Raw genomic sequence first — 18,518 nt, 5'->3', positions numbered from 1 at the left:
TCAAATAAACTAGTTTTCATCACCACAGATCACTTGTCTCGTGGTATTGATGTGCAACAGGTCTCCCTATTCTTAAAATTTGATTTGCTGACTCAACCAGAAAATTACCTTCATCGTATAGGACAGTTTGGGAGAAAGGGTGTAGCTATTTATTTTGTTACTAGAGATGTTGAGAGAATGCTGAATGATCCAGAGGCCCTACGATGTGGTCATCGAGGTGATACCAAATACACACACACACACATACACACACATATATATATATATATATATATATATATAATGCTAGGTGTTCTTCTAATGTTCTCCTGGTATCTTCTCAACTGTGATATAACTTTTAAAATCACAAATAGATTAAAAGTCAATAATGATAATATCAAATTTAACGATAATTTTAAAAGTCACATCATAGTTGGGAGAACACCAGAAAAACACTAGAAGAATACCTAGCATTTTCCTATATATATATATATATATATTGAAAGGTAGCCAAATTACCCTCAACGGTTATGGAGTGGTTCTGCCACTCTCGGCTGGGCAGATGGGGTCTATAACGACCCAAGAAAAAGCGCTAGCCACATTTGTGCTATTACCCCAAAAGGATGAGTCAATTTGGAACTTTCTTAGAATTCATTATATAGCTCAGTTTCACCTAGTAACTAGGCAATGTAAGACTTAGCACCTATAACTATCTTTATAAACCAGACACTTTATGTGGGTTTCTTCTTATCTTCCCAATATGGGATCAGGGTGTTATAGGGTCCCTCATAGCTTTGGAGGTGGTCAAGCTACCCTTGGTCTTTTTATTTTGGAGAAACTTCACTTTAGACTCATGAACTATCGTGCATTTTGAGAAGACCTCCTAAAATTTAAAAACTCTCAATTTGCACAATTGTACTTTAAACTTCAATCAATTTACCCACTTCGCCAGATTTTAAACATTAAAAATGTAAGACTTAGCACCTATAACTATCTTTATAAACCAGACACTTTATGTGGGTTTCTTCTTATCTTCCCAATATGGGATCAGGGTGTTATAGGGTCCCTCATAGCTTTGGAGGTGGTCAAGCTACCCTTGGTCTTTTTATTTTGGAGAAACTTCACTTTAGACTCATGAACTATCGTGCATTTTGAGAAGACCTCCTAAAATTTAAAAACTCTCAATTTGCACAATTGTACTTTAAACTTCAATCAATTTACCCACTTCGCCAGATTTTAAACATTAAAAATGATAAAATAACGTTTATATCCTTGACTTTTTTTTTTTTTTTTTAATAAAATTTCAAATTAAAAATTTTAAAAAATAAAGTTATTAAAAAATTTTTTGACCCACGGTAGGGTCACCTTGGACCCATTTTTTCGTCTTTTTTTTTTAAAAAAAAAAACGAAAATCGAAGGGTAATTTAGTCTTTTTAGGCATTTTCGTTAGAAGTTAACGGTTAAAACTAATGGAGGGGGTAAATTCATTGAAATTGAAAGTTTAGAATGTAAATTGAGAGCTTTTGAATTTTGAGAGTCTTTCTTAAAATGCGCGGCATTTCAAAAGTATAAAATGAAGTTTTTCCTTTTATTTTTAAAATTTTTTATTTCAAATATTTTCGTTTATTAAAAGGATATTGACAAATTTTTTTTGTTAGTTTTAAAAAAAGACATTATTGGTAATTTGAGGGTGTTAGGTCAACTTTTCTTCCTAAGTTTTTAGAATTGTTCGAACTGTTGAAGTGAAGCTCCTATGGCTGAGTTCAGCCTCAGCCTTTATCATTTATGTAATCATTAGAATTGCAAAAATGTTCTCTCTCATATAACAGCCAAAGCATACCCATTTTCATTTATTCTTTTTTTATCACCCAAATGTATGGGACCGTTCTATTGATTGGAGAGTAGATGAATTGACCCACATTATAGACCCACCTTTTACCCCACCAGAGCGCTCCCAATCTTTTCCCTCCGCTGATCTGTTTGCTCCCATGTTAATCTTTGGTTCGCTTTTTAATGAAAATCCGTGACTATATCGGAGATCTCTTTTTAGCCCCTCTATAACGGATCCGTGTGTGCAATTACAATCCCCCACTTCATTTCTCTCCGACAACATTTTACAACAAACCTTTGACTCTGCCTCTCCAGTCTCTGTGTCAGTCCGTTTCAGTTTCTGTTCTGTTTCAGATGCAGGGATCTTCGTGCTCCGCATGAAGCAGATTTTGCAGTCCAAGATTTTGTTAGTACAATGAAATATATCCGGTCCGACAGCTTCAAGCGGCTCTTCTCATTGAAACGACGCAGTTTTGAAGGAGAAATTCGAAACCCAGATGGCCCTACCGTAGAAGACAACAAAAATACCTTCAAGAATGCTGCAGAGCCTGCTCAGAGACCCACTTGGAAATGCTTCTCCTATGCAGAAATTTTTGATGCCACCAATGGTTTTAGTTCAGGTTTTTCTTCATAATCTTTTAAAATTTTTGTAAAAAATTAAATTTTTGGTTCTTGTCTTGAAAATTATACTCTGTTATGTCGGCGTCAGAAAATTTGGTTGGCAGAGGAGGCTATGCAGAGGTATACAAGGGAACTCTGGGAAATGGTGAAGAAATTGCTGTGAAGAGGATGTCAAAATCTTCTGCAGATGAGAGGAAGGAGAAGGAATTCCTGACAGAAATAGGAACAATTGGTCATGTCTGCCACCCGAATGTTTTATCCCTCTTAGGTTGCTGTGTTGACAATGGCCTTTACCTCATTTTTCACTTCTTCTCAAAAGGCTCAGTGGCTTCTCTTCTACATGGTATATCGATTATTGGGTCAAGAAAAGTTTTTCTTCAATTTTTTTTTTCCTTGTTAATCTTATATTATAGTCTGGAAATCCCTGGTAGACGAGAATTTGCCACCGTTGGATTGGAAAACAAGGCACAAGATAGCCATTGGGACGGCTAGAGGCCTCCATTACTTGCACAGCAGCTGCCAAAGAAGAATAATTCACAGGGACATCAAGGCCTCCAACGTTTTATTGACTGCAGATTTTGAGCCACAGGTAAGAATTTAGTATTATTCTTTTCCTTGATCAAATTATGGGTTATAAAAAAGTTTTACCCTCCCTTCTTTCCTTTTACAGATATCTGATTTTGGACTTGCAAAATGGCTTCCATCTCAATGGACTCATCATTCAATAGCTCCGATTGAAGGGACATTTGGGTACTTAACCATACAAAAAAACTCCTCCAATCTAAGCTTTGATTCAGTATTTGTAAGGAATTATTTTTTACACGCAGGCACTTAGCTCCTGAGTATTATTTGCATGGGATTGTGGATGAGAAGACAGATGTGTTTGCTTTTGGAGTTTTTCTTTTGGAGATAATCTCTGGCAGGAAACCGGTGGATGGTTCTTACCAAAGCTTACACAGCTGGGTAAGCTAACTCTTACACAATTTGTCCCTACATTTTGTTTATTCACAAAATTGCCATCTTTCTTAGGGAACTCCCGGGTTTTCTTTAAAAGATAATGTTAGTTAGTAGATTGCTAAACGTTATTATTATTATTTTTTTGGAGTTGGGTAACTTAGACTAAGTACAGAGATTCATTGTTTACTTTTATTGATTGTTAATTTTGCATTGAATAGGCCAAACCAATATTGAAGCAAGGAGAGACAGAGGCGTTGATAGATCCAAGGCTGGGAGGGGCCTATGATATAACGCAGCTGAAAAGACTTGCCTTTGCAGCCTCTCTTTGCATCCGCTCATCTTCAATGTGGCGCCCATCAATGAGTGAGGTAGCTAAAAACCTTCATGCTTGTTTTTTCTGAGACATCTACAACACATAAGAGTTTTGGAACTTTCCCTTAATTTTTCTGACACATTGTGAGACTGCTGTGGGGGTCCAATACTTTGTCTATAAATTCATCAAATCCCCACTGAATAATTTCTTAATATTGAATTTATGTTACACTTCATGAGCCTAATAGTGACCTTTTAGTTGACTGGCCATGGGGCTTATCCCTTAATTATATATTAAAAATCCTAAAATCACTCCATGTAATATCATATCCAGCTTTCATTTGTCAAATTGTGTGGCGGCTTTCCTGTCATCACCTTGCACATCCTTTTCACCAGCAGCAGTACTGCATAGTGGAAGTTAGATATGGTATTTATTTTTATTTAAAATTAATTTCTTTTCTAATTTTTATTTTGGTGTTGGTGGCTCTGCATGCAATGGATGTTTTTTTTTTTTTTTTACTAATTATTAATCCGATGTTGTATCGTACCTAACATAAATTTTTATGCTAAAACCTAAAAGAAACAGTATATATTGTCCCACTCCCATGTGATTAGTGGTCTAAGATAAATTGTTATAAAAAATGACTGTGAAGGGGGTCCTATTTTGACTCATTATTGGGATAAAATGTTTTAAGATTTATAAATTATGTCAACTCAAAGGTCTTTTTCATATATAATTGTCCCAATGATTTAGTTGGAAGTGCAATGAGCCACGACAATTTCTCCATCTTACAGCTAAAACACATTCATCCGACGACAATTGCTGAAAGAAACATAAATAGCAATAAGACACCGAAACACATTCATCATGAAAAATAGCAATAAAACCAGGAACAGAACACGTGCTGTTGCATCCGTTTTATCTTCAACGGTCCAGATTTAATTCTAATTTTTTTTTTTTTTTATGAGAAAGGGTAAAATTAAGTATATATCGCTGTAATATACTGAATTCCATGCTTATGATTTTGACTCCAATTGACAGGTACTGGAGGTAATGGAGGGAGAGGTGGAGAAGGAAAGGTGGAAGATGCCAGAGGAAGAAGACCAGGAGGAGTGCTGGGGATTTGAGGATCTAGAATATGAATGTGACAGTCCCTTCTCTTCTCCGCACGACTCGATCTCGACAGGAAGTTCATGGAACTCGAGATTTAGGAATTTGATGAACGTATAGTTGTCACTTCCATTGACATGAAAACATATATTTCTCATACATAAAAAGTATGAGGAAGATTTGTGGATCGATGTTGTACATATCATTACAAGACTTTGATGCAAGTAACTGCTGAATCATTTCCAACAGGGAAAGTTCAAGCAATTTGAAAAGTCAAAATTATTGTGAAAATGGTTCTCTCCATGTAGTTCCTTCAAGTAACTTTTACATTTTTTTTTTTTGCTTCCCAATATTCAGTTTATATTCACCCAAGCAAATTCCTCCATAAAGTGGTAAAATAGTAATATTTTATTTTACCTATAGTGTGCTAGCAAAAGTTGTATTTTACTTATTCCGGACGGCCTATTACGAAGGGTTTACCTAATCTGTGGAAGATTCTTTGAGGGGAAAGAAATGTTACGAGTAATTCTAGAATGACTACTTGTGTCATACTAAGAATGTTGTGGCTATTAAAATCATAATTTGATCAAAATTTAATAATGATCAATCACAAGTTCAATGGTGATTTTAATAGCCACATCATTTTTTTTTTCTAATTAAATAAGGGAAAAAGGCTACAAGGGAAGGTCTTTTCCAGCTCTGATCCCAATGGAAGAGAGAATGGGAGACCTTATGGGAATGCTTCAAAAAACAAGATAGGAAGCGGCCCACTTAGCTAGAGCATGTGCACGAAAGTTGGCACATCTAGACACTTTCGAAGCATTCCAACTAGGAAAGGAGGATAAAGTAATACTAATGTCAGAAATACAATTTGCAGAATTGTATTCCTAGAATTATTCAAATGTTACAGAACAAGTTAAGAATTGGGATTAAAAATTGTTTTAGATTTGGATTTTAATTAATAAGGGTTAGGTAATTTTTAAAATTAAAAGTATGATTGATTTTTTATCATTATTAATGAAGTTCTAATCAATTTGGGTGTTATCTCATGATCTTATTTTAGTTTATTTAAGGGCTATTTGGTGTTAAAAAAAAATATAAGAGAAATTTATTTTCAAACATGAGTTTGAAAGAGGTTCGGGTTCTACCTAATTTATCCTGTTACCAATTAATTTCCATAACGTGACCAGTACTTTTTTAATATCAAATGGAGGGATTACCATACTATTTTGAAGTACAACCCTAATGACTTTATATATTATGCTTTAAAAGGCAGTGGCCATTTTGGATTCGTAGCTGTCTTAGGTGAAACCCACGCCATATATATGTGATTCGTGAAAATCAAACTATATATATGTATATGTATGCCATCATCAGTTAATTTGTTTCGGACATATAATTGGGGTCGGCAACAATATTCATGCATGCTGTCGCACAGCCAACGTTAATTTAATCAATGAATTAAATTTTAAATCTGACTTTTTTGGTCATGATGATATTAATTAACTCGGGAAGTTATGATTAATTTAAGGGTGTTATGGAGAGAGCATGCATGTGCGTGGAGAAACAGTTAGCACCTCGGTCGATGACGAGGCTAATCTCAACTAACAAGAGAATTTAAGTTTAATTATATCCATTGTGGACAAAGAATATTTCATGCATTCTAGAATTATATACTATGTACCCCCATATAATTCCCATCGAAACCCGACCGGAGTAATGCTATAACTAGAATTTTTATTGTTTTAAAAGTGGTGTGACTTTTTAAGAGTAATACTAGAAGTAAGACTTTTGTTTTATATATATCTCTAAGGTAATATCAATGATGATTTTAAAAATCACGTATCACTTTTAAGGCAGTGATAGAACCACGATTTTTCATTTGAATGGACAGTATGAATGAGAGGTTAAACCTAATTTTGATAAGGGTCAAGTCTAGTTTTTAAGCTTATATATATAACTTAATAGAAAAAATTTAAAAAACATAGGGGCTCGGGCCATGGCCCCCCTTTGGTGATCTATATGTAGTTCCATCCTTGTTTGGAGGGATAAAAGGGAAACAAAAGCCATATTTCTAGCATTACTCGACTAATAAAATCACTATTAAATTTTCTAATAGTAATCCGTCCCAAAGTCCATCATGAGTTTAAAACTCACATCACCCTTTAGAGGATAAGAGCCTGTTTGAGATTGCGTTTGAGAATTAATAAAGCTTTTAAGTTAAAAAAACGTTTTTTTTTTTTTTTTGCAAAAACTTCATTTTTAAGCCTTGCCATTTTAGTCATTTTTAGGCTTTTTGAATCCTTCAATTTTTTTTTACCAAACGGGTACTTCTTTTTTTAAACGGACTCTTTGAGTGTTAAACTTACTTTTAGGCCTCTCAAACGCACACCCAAACATGCCCTAAAAGGGCCAAGAATAAAAGTCTTACTTGTAATATTACTTTCCGAAATCCCAACCCCAATTGTGGGACGTTTAAAACCCACATCATCACCTTTGGTAGATAAAAAAAAAAAAAAATTGTAAACAATTTAAGGTGATAATAATATTGTGCATGTGTTAATTATTGACAAATCAAAAAAGGGGCAGGTTGGCAGATAGAGCTTTTTGGACGGCCAAAAAATGCATGCAACAAACACCACGATTATGAGGGCACATGGCACATAATATATATGTGTTAGTTGAGTGACAGCAGTGGAGAGAATTGTTTAGGAAGCACAGGAGTATCTATGCCTTCTTTTTTAGATGTTAATTGCTTGAAGATTTTGAAGGTTGTTTAACTTAAAAGGACTTTGAGGATAGGTGGTGCAACGACAATGGCACCAAAAAAGAATCGTGGCGTTTTAATTTGAGGAAACTAATTAGTAGGTATAAATATAAGCTAATCCAGTCTGACAAGTTTAATATATATAATTTTATATGATTAGATTGTGTAAGGGTTTTGGTGAGCTGATAAAGCAGCCTTTGTTTTAGTAATTTCTTTATGTTAGGTTACTTAAAATGGCTATAAGAGGTTCAATGAATTATGCCCCTTGTCTAAAGATAGCAAGAGGGGCAGGTAGGTCATTACCAACTTCCTATATATGTGCTTTGTATCTGGCGGGCTAACTCAATAGAGCTTTGTGCATGGCTGTTTTCCAAAGGCATATAATTTGAACATATATATCTTTTTATTATTTTTATTATTATTATTATTATTTTTTATGTAAACGATGTGGGAACTATATTGAGGGCATGTTTGAGTGAGGGGTTTAAAAGTGTTTTTAATATTTAAAAAGTTTGTTTGAAGAAAAAAGTACTTATTTGGTAAAAAAAAAAAAGGTTTAAAAGCGCTTTTAAATGTTTAAAAAACCTAAAAATTGTCACAACGCACTTTTAATAAAAGCTTAAAAATGAAGTATTTGCCAAAAAGCTCTTTTCAACTTAAAATATATATTTTTCAAACGCAATTCCAAACAGGTTTTAAAGCTGGTTGCTAGTTTTTTTTTTTTTTTTTACATGTGCGCACAAGAGGAGGGATGAAGATTGAACTAGTAACATCCGCGTCATTAGGCGTGGTCCCAACCGATTGAGCCACCTCTTAGAGACGGTTGCTGCCTTTACATATAGCCAAGAATGCTCTCTTGGTGGCTTCTAGTTGACTTGAAAGGAGGATGCACCAACTTTCTGATAGAATTAGCTTGAACCCTTTTTTCTTTGAACTCTCCCCTCATTGTTTTCCCAAAAGTAAACAATTATCCATTGAAGTGTTCTTCAAGCTACTTTTTACTTTTTTATTCAAATGAATTTCACTGTAGTTTTCCTTATTATTTTTTTACATCATTTAAATATTATTTAAAATAAATAGTAGAAGAAAGAGAAAGTTTTTTTATTAATAAAAATAGTGGTAAGAGAAGCAAAAGTACTAGTGTGTTACGTACACGGTACACTAGGTTTGGTTGGGTTTCCTTTGGTTTAGGGAACACTAAAGGAGTGTTGCGGGTACTTGTTAAGAGTTTTTCCTACATTTAGATTAAAGAATTGAATATAAAAAGTTTGTTGATATATATATATATATATATATGATTTGTGATGCATTGAAGATGAAGTTGTTACAAATCGAGAAAATTTACACCGATGAGAATAGGTTAGGTATGATAGAAGAATCATTGGCAATAGTAAAACTTGAAGCTTATGGAATAAAAGCAGGCTTGGTGCAAGACTCATATAGTCGGGAGGGAGATATTTGTCGGGTGATCCCTCCTATGTGTGGGAACTAACCTATATTAAAATAAAGGGGAGTATGAGCTGGAGTGGAGGGTTTATATCTTTAGTTAAAAAATGGAAAATGCTACAATGCAATAATATTCCCATATTTTGCCCATCAAAGTTGATGTGACAAGCATCTTTCAATATTTTATTATTAAAATTCTTATAATTTTTAAATCAAAATTAAAACAATAAAAAACAAAAAAAAAAAACTTAAAAAAAGAAGCTGCAAGGGGTGGCCAGCCCCCTACCCCAGTTCTGGTTAGGGGTGGCTTCGGCCACCTCTAAGCCCTTGGGAGTGGTCTGGCCACCCCCAATGGCCAAATTTTTATTTTTTTTATTTTTTTTTTATTTAGACCTTGGAGGAGGCCAAAGGCCATGGGGGTGGCCGAAGCCACCCCCAATGGGCGGTTGGGGGGTGGCTTCGGCCACTCCCATGGCTGGGGAGTCGTCGACCACCAAGGAGCCATGGGAGGTGGCCGACCACCAATGTGGGGGTGGCCGGCCGCCCCATGGCCTTTGGGGGTGGATCGGCCACCCCCAACCGCCCCTTGGGGGTGGTCGAAGCCACTCCCAAGGGCTAAATAAAAAAAAAAAAAAAATTGTTTTTTGGCCATTGGTGGTGGTCGGACCACCCCCAATGGCTTAGGGGTGGCTTCGACCACCCCACACCGGCGGTCTGGGGTGACCGAAGCCACCCCTAACTAGTAGTGGGTGGCCCAACTTCTTTTTTAAGGTGTTTTTTGGTTTTTTATTGTTTTAATTTTGATTTAAAAATTTAAAGATTTTTCATAGTAAAATATTAAAAGATGCTTGCCACATCAGCTTCTTTTGATGGGCTAAATATGGGAATGTTATTGCATTGTAGCATTTCCCTTAAAAAATTAAAGAGAGGTATGGCTTTTGTAAGTCAGAAAAAGTGACGCTGATGTGAAGGAGAGAGTAAGAAAATTCACACGATCATTTCATAAGAGATTAAGAGGTCATTCTTGGTCTGATTTTGCTAAAATTTGAGTATGATGTTTCTAAAGATGAGAGCTTTGTACTGACTAGTATAGTGCCGATCATTGGAATTCCTATCTAGTTGCTTGATTATCGATACCCACTTGATAGAATCTTTATTCATTGTTCTTGTTGAAAACCACCTTAAGGTGATGAATTGATCGATGTTGTAATTCAAGAAAGTTTGTGTGCTTAATTTGCTGGTAACCTTTACAAATTGCTATAAAAAAACATGTTTAAAGTTTTAACTGGTCTACGGCATGTGGTTTTTCACTTCACATTGAAGGGTTTTCCACATAAATTTTTTAATGTTTTACTTATGGGTGCTTGATTTATTTTTGTGTAATATTTGTGAGTTGGGTTTTGGTGCTTGAAGTTATTATTATTATTATTATTATTATTATTATTATTTTATCCCGAACCAATCTCAAGGTTAATTTGGTTTCTCCTACAAATCAACAATAGAATTTTCACGAACCAAGACAACAAAATTGGTTCCAATGCTTCAGTTCCAAACCAATAACAAAACTAACCGAGGTTGTGTTTTGTCCTAATTGAAATGCAAAATAATACTGAAAAATTAAACTCGAAAATACCATGTTACAACTTTGAACACAACTCAAGTGGCAATTGTGGTTTACAAAGGGTAATAAGCAAGCCACCTATCTAGCATGGCAGAGCACTCCTTAGCCTTGTATTCTGGAGCAACATGACCCGCACCCTGTGATGCACAATTGAATTCATTCATAAATATGGTTTAATATTATCTTATAAAGATAATTTGGGATAATAATTAATGAAATGAATCTTGATTACCTTTACAGTTGCATATATCAGAGTATAATCACCATTTGAAAACTTCTCGGTGTATCTGCAGCAACATATATAAATATACATTTCTGGTCAATTTTTCGTATTCTTTTAAATTAATTATTGGATATGTAGAACTCACAGATCTAATGATTAATTTGAAAAAACAATGTATGAAAAATGGACAAAAATATACATATAACATATCTCAAAAAGAATAATTTGCAAGAAATCAAAAGAGCGAAACTTACCCAGCAACTTGACCATCCACATACCATGCTCGCCAAACGTCAGAAATAGTCAAATTTAGAAAACGGATCCAATTTTGCGTACCAATATGGGGAATAGACATGTCATGATCCCCACTGCACAACAGTAATTATTAGAACAAAAATCATCTTTTGACATGTGAGAAAAATATCATAAATATATAGTAGGGGTGGCCGTTAGTGTTTAGGTCAACCCTAACATGACTAATTTAATTAAATGAATTAAACCCCTTAACAATAATCCACTATTTTCATCATGTTGAGTTCGTGTCGGGTTTTCGGGTCTCGTCAAAATATGGGTATAAAATTATATAAGTCAACCCTAACCAAATTTGAAAAAAAAAAAAAAATTGGAAAGGGAGTTACAAGAAATCACCTGTATACAAGAGCTCGAAGGTTTGTGTCACTAAGATTCCGATGATACTCAACACTACTAGGGACAGTCTTTGTGTAAGCTAAGGTCCTATTACACCATTTCCAAACACCAGTTGTTCCCTGTTTATTAATTCAGAATCATTACTTTCTTTAATTACTTCAAAATTTTTTTTTTTTTTTGGGCAAAATTTGTATATAATACATACGTTTCTAACATTAAGGGCTTCTCGCACACTCTTATCATTAGCCCATATGCCCAAGAGCACATAATCATATACCTGAAAGGAACAAGGAAGTGCATTAATACTTGGTTAATTAATTACTTTTTTATGTGTGAAATCATGCAATCTTATTAAAACAATGTGAAGAGAGATTTTTTACCCGACACCAATGTGCAGGATTTGTTTGAGAAAGGAGATCACTCTCTTCAGAGTTCTCTTCAAGATATCTTCTCTTCAGGTGTTCTTTAATTGATCTTGGAGATTCATTTTGACAACTAGGCTCCAAAACTTGCTTGAGGTTTATTTGAAGCAGCAGCTGCATGTATTATTAAAAGGTTCAAAATGGTCTTGATTCTTATATTTCTTAATAGGGTTAAATATTCTAAAGCCCCTTGAAGTGGTAGGGCATTTGACCTCATCAATGGCTTGAATATCTGAGACACATTGTACATTGCTCTCATCTACATTCACAAAATTTCCATTGCAGCTTTCTTTGGCGGACTACAAAAGCACAAAAAAAGATTGTTTGATTTAAAGCGATTTCATTCAAGCTAAAAGAAGATGTATATATATGTGGTAGCTTATAAGGATGTACAAGATGAGAGATGTTACCTCATAGAGTTCGTCTGATATTAGTGTCAACCGGTGGGCAAATGGGATTCTTGAATTCTCATCAATAAATGAATCTGTCTTTGGGTTCCCAAGCACATATCCCTGGTAACTTGAATGAGGATTAATGTTAGAATATATAATATGTATATATAATTACCTTCAAGGATGGATTGTAATCAGTTTCGATGGATTTGAGCAAAATGTCTTTGTTTTTCTCTCTTTCTTTCGCTTTTCTATTTAATTTCCTTTTTATTACGAGTTTCTTCAAGAGTCATGTTTTGAGAACCTTCTTAAGAAAACATAAAGCAGAGAGTTGAAATATCACAGTTTTTTAAGCAGTTGAAAGTTCATAATTTTTTAAGCAGATTGTTAAGGTTATCCCATATCGGTTGTGAAAGGGGCTGGTTGTCACTTTATAAGTGTGATGGAAAGAGGCCCAAGACCATCAAACACTGGAATCAGAGCCCAATTTCAACCAACAAGTCTCGGCCCGACAATACACGGAAAAAACAGGTTGTCTCTACTTCGACCCAAGGCCCGATGTGTTTTATAAGTGTTGAGAGAAAGCCTCATCTCTTAAGCTAGCTTTTGAAATTGAGAAAAACCAAAGTCCACCCAACACAGATCATAAGGCATTATTGAGCTGGAGTTCTTGAATAGGAAATTATACCTTCAGATTCAAATAAGGCTCTGGTGCATCTAAGTTACCTGCATTATGCAAAACAAAGCTTAATATTTCAGTTTGAAACAAAAGCTTCATCTTTTTTAATAAGTATGAAGAATACTCTTTACCATTAAATATCTCTTGAGCGATAATAGGAATAGGTATGCCTGAATATGAATCACCACCAATGTAGAGTATATTCTCCAAATACTGAGGGTGTTGTATCAACCACTGCAAATCAATCAAAATGCAAACAAAATTAATGAAGAGAGTGGAAACATCTCTCTCTCTCTCTCTCTCTCTCTCTTATCTTCCAGCCTTTTTCTATCCCATTTTCATGAATACTGTCATCATTAACACCCAATAGGCTCATTTTCTACTTGTGTTTTTTTCCACATCTTCTATGCTGATTTTCACATACCTTTTTGAGAAACTGATAAATCTGTGATGCAGATTCAAGGTCATCCATATAGTAGCCTTCTTGGGTTGTTGAGTAAGAGAATCCAGTGCCCACTGGTGCATCTACATACAATATGTTGAGGCCCTGCAAAAATGAATTATTTCCACCTAAGCAACCATAGAAATTGACATGAAGAGCATAGCCATGGCATGAGATTTCTCACCAGTGTCCAGGTATATGGGTTGTAATGGAGGGATGGTAAGCTGCCGTTGTAATCTACATAAGTGATAGCCAATGGACCTGCAAAATTTTGGAAAGTTATCAGGGTCAAAATCACCTTAGGAAATCAATTTAAGTAATTGCCTTAGGTAATCCTTTTGATCAATAGGTTTGAATGAAATTGTTGGCTTCCAATTGATTTTCAAATAGAAAACTACATCATGGAAAGTAACTATGGGTTGTAATTCGTTTTTACGTGTCGTATTTAGGTCATGTCAAGACATAGGTACAAGATTATATATTTTTACCCTAATCCAACCAATTTAATTAAACAGGTCAGATCCCTCAACCATAATCCGCTAATTTGCATGTCGAGTTCGGGTTGTTTCGAGATTCGAGGCATAGGTATAACATTATATAGGTCAACTCTAACCCAACTCATCTAACTAAATGGGGCAAACTCATCAATTTTAACCCATTAGTTTCGTATCAAGCCACGGATGTATCAAAAATTGTCAACTCCATTTCTAACCATTGGGCTTTAGTACTACTTTAGGCTCTAGCCCAACCCTTCAGCCAAAAGAGGTTGCAAGACCTGAGCCCAAGAAACTGCTGGGCCTGGAGTGAGCATATAACCTTGTATTACTATTTACCCATCATAGCTTCTTTGGCCTTTTATTTTTTACTCTCTTCTACGAATAATTATTTTTTTAATTAATGGTAAAGTGGTAAAGCTCATTGCCCCATTTTCTCCGCAATGGTACTTGCCAAATGTACATCGTCACTAGATAATGGATGGCAGTCTCCTCGTTTTTTTTTTTTTTTTTTTTTTTTTTTCGCCTCCATATATTTAATTTTTTTTTTTGCTCAATATATTTAATTTCATGAGTAATGCTATATATTACATTTTATTTTAATATTAGTTAATTAGACCGATGTGGGCGTGCCTATCGAATTTTTTTTTTTAAAAAAAAAAACTGATAAACATTATCATATTAACCTAACTAAGTGAGAGAGATATGAGGGTATGATAGGTAGTAATATTACTTGTATTTTATAGGGGTGATCATGCGGTTGCGGTTAGCGATTAGTGGCTAAAACCGCTAACCACAACTACTTAAGTGGTTAGTACATTTTACTAACCACTAGGCAGTTAACCGGCCCAGTTAGCGCATCCGGCTAACCGCTTTTTTTGAGCTTTTTGGGCTGAATTTGAGAATTAGGCTTTTTTGTGCTTACTTTAAATGTTTTTTTCCAATTTTTTTTTTTTTTTTGGCCTTTTGGTCCAATTTTTAGTTTTGGGCTTATTTTGCCCTTTTTGGCCTCTTATGTGCCTTTTTGGTATCAAAATATGTACTATTTAACAAGCATATAAGTTGTAATATACCACATTGGGCTTGCTCCAAAATGAGCCCATATTAAAAAAAAAATGTAATGGGTAACTAAAAAAACCCAAATGCTATCGGTATATAAAATAATAATAATAATAATAATAATAATAAAATAACATAGTTATATGAAAAGCATCAGGATAATCAAATTCCTAACCCAAAGTAATACAAATATGAAAATCAAGGAAAACACAATTGTTAAAAAGCCTTAGGTAGATATCTCAAACATGGAATACAAACATAAACATATTCAATACACCATAATAACAATATATATATATATATATATATATATATATATATATATATATATATAAAAGCGGTTACCGGTTTTCAAAAACTCACTAACCGCTAACTTAGCGGTTTTTACTAACCGATTTTAAAAGCAATTAACGCCTAAGCGGTTAGCGGTTAAAGCAGTTAGCGGTTACAAAGCGGTTAATAAAAACTGCATGAACACCTCTAGTATCAAATACTACACTCTCAACCTGTTGAATATATATGAGAGTGTTTATCAATTCTTTAATTCCTAATAAAACATGAGTATTAAGATTTAAGAATACCTTCTTAAAAAAATATAAAATAAAATCCTGTCATCATCAATGTGCTAATAACGGTTTTGGGTATTTTTATCCTCCTCCTCCCCCTCCTTTTCCTTTCTCTTCTCCTCTTTTCTTTCCTTAGATTCACCGTCCAGACTCTTTAATGGCCTATCACGTTCTGCGCACCACCATCCCATTGAATATGACGAGATTTCTAGATCTATTTTATTCAGAATTAGATATGGATTTTTCCATTAGTTTCGTCCATCCACGCTACCGTTTATCGTGATTGCCGACTACCCCTTCTTTCTAGCCGTTTTTTTTTTATTATTTTTTTTTTAATTTTGCATTTTCATTTTTGTTTCTAAATAAGATAAGTTTGTTGTTGGTCTAACTGTAGCAGGTCTTGGATTTGTTGTTTTCTTAGGTTTTGCTTAAGAATAATGAAATGGTTTTTGGTAGGTCTTTTGTTTTCTTTTGATTCTTTTCTGGGAGCAAATTATTGACGGATGATGAATGAGTTATCAAGTTTATGAAAGAATTGTCATTGATGAAAGAAACATCCATAGTAACGTGATTCGTCAATTTATGCTATAGATCTATACTAACTGCAATGATGACATTTATAAGGTGTTGTTTTGTAACAGCCTAAGAGGTTATTGGGTATGTCATAGATAGTGTTAGGATCGTAGAGTTTTCAACATGTATCTTTGACATTATATGATGGAGCATATTGCTCCAAATTGATTTTATATCAATAAAGATAATTCGTTTGTTAAAATAATAATAATAATAATAATAAGGGTTAAATACTAAATACCCCATTGGGGTTTCGTTTCTTTATTTTTTTTCTTCTAGAGTTTGATTTTTATTATAGGAGGTCCATGTGGTTTTGATAATAAACCAAATTAGTCATCATGTCAGTTGACTATTAGTTGACTTAATAAAAATCCACGTGGACCAATCAAATGTTGACACGTGGCACCTATTTAATTTTTTTAAAAAAAAAAAAATTGGGGGTGGCTGGTGCCCAAGGGGGTAGCCGAAACCACCCCCAGTGAGGACTGGGGGCCACTCCCATGGAGCCTAGGGGTGGCCGAAACCGCCCCCAATGGTGATTGGGGGTGTTTTCGGCCACCCACCCCGCCCCCCCAAATACCCACCGGGGGTGGTTTTGGCCACCCCCAATTTTTTTTTTCCTTTTTTTTATTTGTTTTCGTTTTTTTTAAAAATTAATTTAAAAATTAAAAAAAAAAAAAAAATTAAGTAGGTACTACGTGTTAACATTTGATTGGTTCACGTGGACTTTCATTAAATCAACTAACAGTGAACTGACAGAATGACTAATTTGGTCTATTATCAAAACCACAATAACCTCCTGTAATAAAAATTAAACCTTATGGGAAAAAAAAAATAAAGAAACGAAACCACAATGGGTATTTAGTATTTAACCCTAATAATAATAATAATAAATAAGAAATAAAAATAAAAAAGTAGCAGAGGAATGAGAAAATAAAGGGTACCTACCGCTTTCAAAAAGGAAGGCAGAGAGAACAGAGCAGCCAGGGCCTCCCGTAAGCCATAGCATAAGGGGGTCTTGGGAAGGGTTCCTCTGAGATTCTACGAAATAGTAAAAGAGCTGCGACTCGTTCGACTCACCTACACCCACATATCTGATCCAACCAAATCAATACAATTTGACCCAAAACAAAAAGAAACAAGTAGAAGAAGAAGCTTAATTCATTACCCTGTTTCAAGACTGAAGGGAAGATCACCATCAAAACCAGGTAGCTTGGTGACAGCAGTCTGCGAGGCAGCTTTGCCAGAGAAAAGGAATAGAAGAAGAAGAAGAGCCTGCAACAACCACATTGACCAAAGAAAGCCACTGCGTTGGAGGAACAAATTTCTTAGACCATTTTCTGGTGCCATAGCTTCGAACCGACACTCTTTCAATACCGTTCCAAGTGCATGCCACCCATAAATAGATTGAAACATCAGGTTTGTCGTTCTGAATAAGAAAGTCAGATGGTAACCTATCATTTTGAATAAGAAAGTTAGATGGTAACCTATCCGACAGATTCATCAAACTGCAAATACCCACAAAGAATTATAGTTGAATAGTGAATACAGGGCACGTGATGAATGATTGAATGATAAAGTGGTTAAATTTAGGGATAAATGCAAAATTTGGTCTATGTGATTGGCCTAAATTACAAATCACTCATTGTGGTATAACAAATAATTTATAAGTCTTTGTAGTTAGCCTAAATTACAAATTACTTTCAGTGGTATAATAAAATAATGGGTAAAGTCCACTTAATCCCCTCAAACTACCACTTCAATGACGATCTACCCCACAAACTATCAATTACGACAATTTACCCTCAAAACTATCAAAACAATGACAATGTACCCCCTAATGCTAGAAAAATGATGAAATTACTCCAATAGAATTTTCAATAAGACTAAAATACCCTTAAAATTTGAAAAAAGAATTAAAATTTAGTATTTTTTTTTTTTTTTTTTTTAGTAAAGGTAATTTCATCATTTTTTAAAAATTTGGGGTACATTGTCATTGTTTTGTAGGGGTGTCAATACAGTTACGGTTAGCGGTTATTGATAATAACTGCTAACCGTAACCGCCTTAGCAGTTAGTTGATTTCACTAACTGCAACCGCTAACCGCCGGTTAGCGGTTAGTGAAATAAGTAACGGCGGTTAGCGGTTAGTGAAATAAGTAACCGTCCGCTAACCACTTTTTTAAAATTGCGTTTTTTTTTTTGGGCTTTTTGGGTTTTTTTTTGGGCGTTTGTGGGTTTTTTTATTAATGTATCATTTTTTAGGGGTGAAATAGCGGTTGCGGTTAGCGGTTAGTGGCTAAAACCGCTAACCGCAACCGCCCAGGCGGTTAGTAATTTTTACTAACCACCTCCGCTAACCGCCTAGGCGGTTAACC

The 18,518-nt window shown here is 34.7% G+C and overlaps 2 protein-coding genes across 2 annotated transcripts; one reads left to right on the top strand and one right to left on the bottom strand.

The window, feature by feature from the left end:
* The first annotated feature begins 1,844 nt into the window (after positions 1 to 1,844).
* LOC132189567 (probable receptor-like serine/threonine-protein kinase At5g57670) lies at positions 1,845 to 5,089 on the top strand. Its single transcript, XM_059604310.1, has 7 exons — positions 1,845 to 2,429; positions 2,519 to 2,773; positions 2,862 to 3,019; positions 3,101 to 3,180; positions 3,258 to 3,393; positions 3,606 to 3,755; positions 4,742 to 5,089. Exons 1-7 carry the CDS (start codon positions 2,225 to 2,227, stop codon positions 4,928 to 4,930), a joined length of 1,173 nt encoding a protein of 390 aa, XP_059460293.1. The 5' UTR covers positions 1,845 to 2,224; the 3' UTR covers positions 4,931 to 5,089.
* Positions 5,090 to 10,539: 5,450 nt separating this feature from the next.
* LOC132190116 (serine carboxypeptidase-like 13) lies at positions 10,540 to 17,432 on the bottom strand. Its single transcript, XM_059605007.1, has 14 exons — positions 17,311 to 17,432; positions 17,091 to 17,236; positions 13,635 to 13,711; positions 13,433 to 13,555; positions 13,140 to 13,242; positions 13,018 to 13,055; positions 12,348 to 12,449; positions 12,150 to 12,236; positions 11,896 to 12,051; positions 11,721 to 11,792; positions 11,516 to 11,634; positions 11,122 to 11,235; positions 10,877 to 10,931; positions 10,540 to 10,781 (listed from the first exon to the last, which is right to left on the bottom strand). Exons 1-14 carry the CDS (start codon positions 17,430 to 17,432, stop codon positions 10,698 to 10,700), a joined length of 1,398 nt encoding a protein of 465 aa, XP_059460990.1. The 3' UTR covers positions 10,540 to 10,697.
* Positions 17,433 to 18,518: the final 1,086 nt, after the last annotated feature.

This window comes from Corylus avellana, chromosome ca8, assembly GCF_901000735.1.
Source record: "Corylus avellana chromosome ca8, CavTom2PMs-1.0".
NCBI classification, from domain to species: domain Eukaryota; kingdom Viridiplantae; phylum Streptophyta; class Magnoliopsida; order Fagales; family Betulaceae; genus Corylus; species Corylus avellana.
The sequence above is the reverse complement of the archived record's forward strand: the minus strand, read 5'-3'. Positions and strand labels throughout refer to the sequence as shown.

Coding starts and splice junctions, on each gene's coding strand:
- LOC132189567 (XM_059604310.1), top strand. CDS start 2,225: ATGAAATATATCCGGTCCGACAGCTTCAAGCGGCTCTTCTCATTGAAA. Junction 2,430..2,518: donor CACCAATGGTTTTAGTTCAG/GTTTTTCTTCAT, acceptor TGTCGGCGTCAG/AAAATTTGGTTGGCAGAGGA. Junction 3,756..4,741: donor GGCGCCCATCAATGAGTGAG/GTAGCTAAAAAC, acceptor TCCAATTGACAG/GTACTGGAGGTAATGGAGGG.
- LOC132190116 (XM_059605007.1), bottom strand. CDS start 17,432: ATGTGGTTGTTGCAGGCTCTTCTTCTTCTTCTATTCCTTTTCTCTGGC. Junction 12,052..12,149: donor ATATTCAAGCCATTGATGAG/GTCAAATGCCCT, acceptor TAATACATGCAG/CTGCTGCTTCAAATAAACCT. Junction 11,236..11,515: donor CTTCGAGCTCTTGTATACAG/GTGATTTCTTGT, acceptor ACTGTTGTGCAG/TGGGGATCATGACATGTCTA.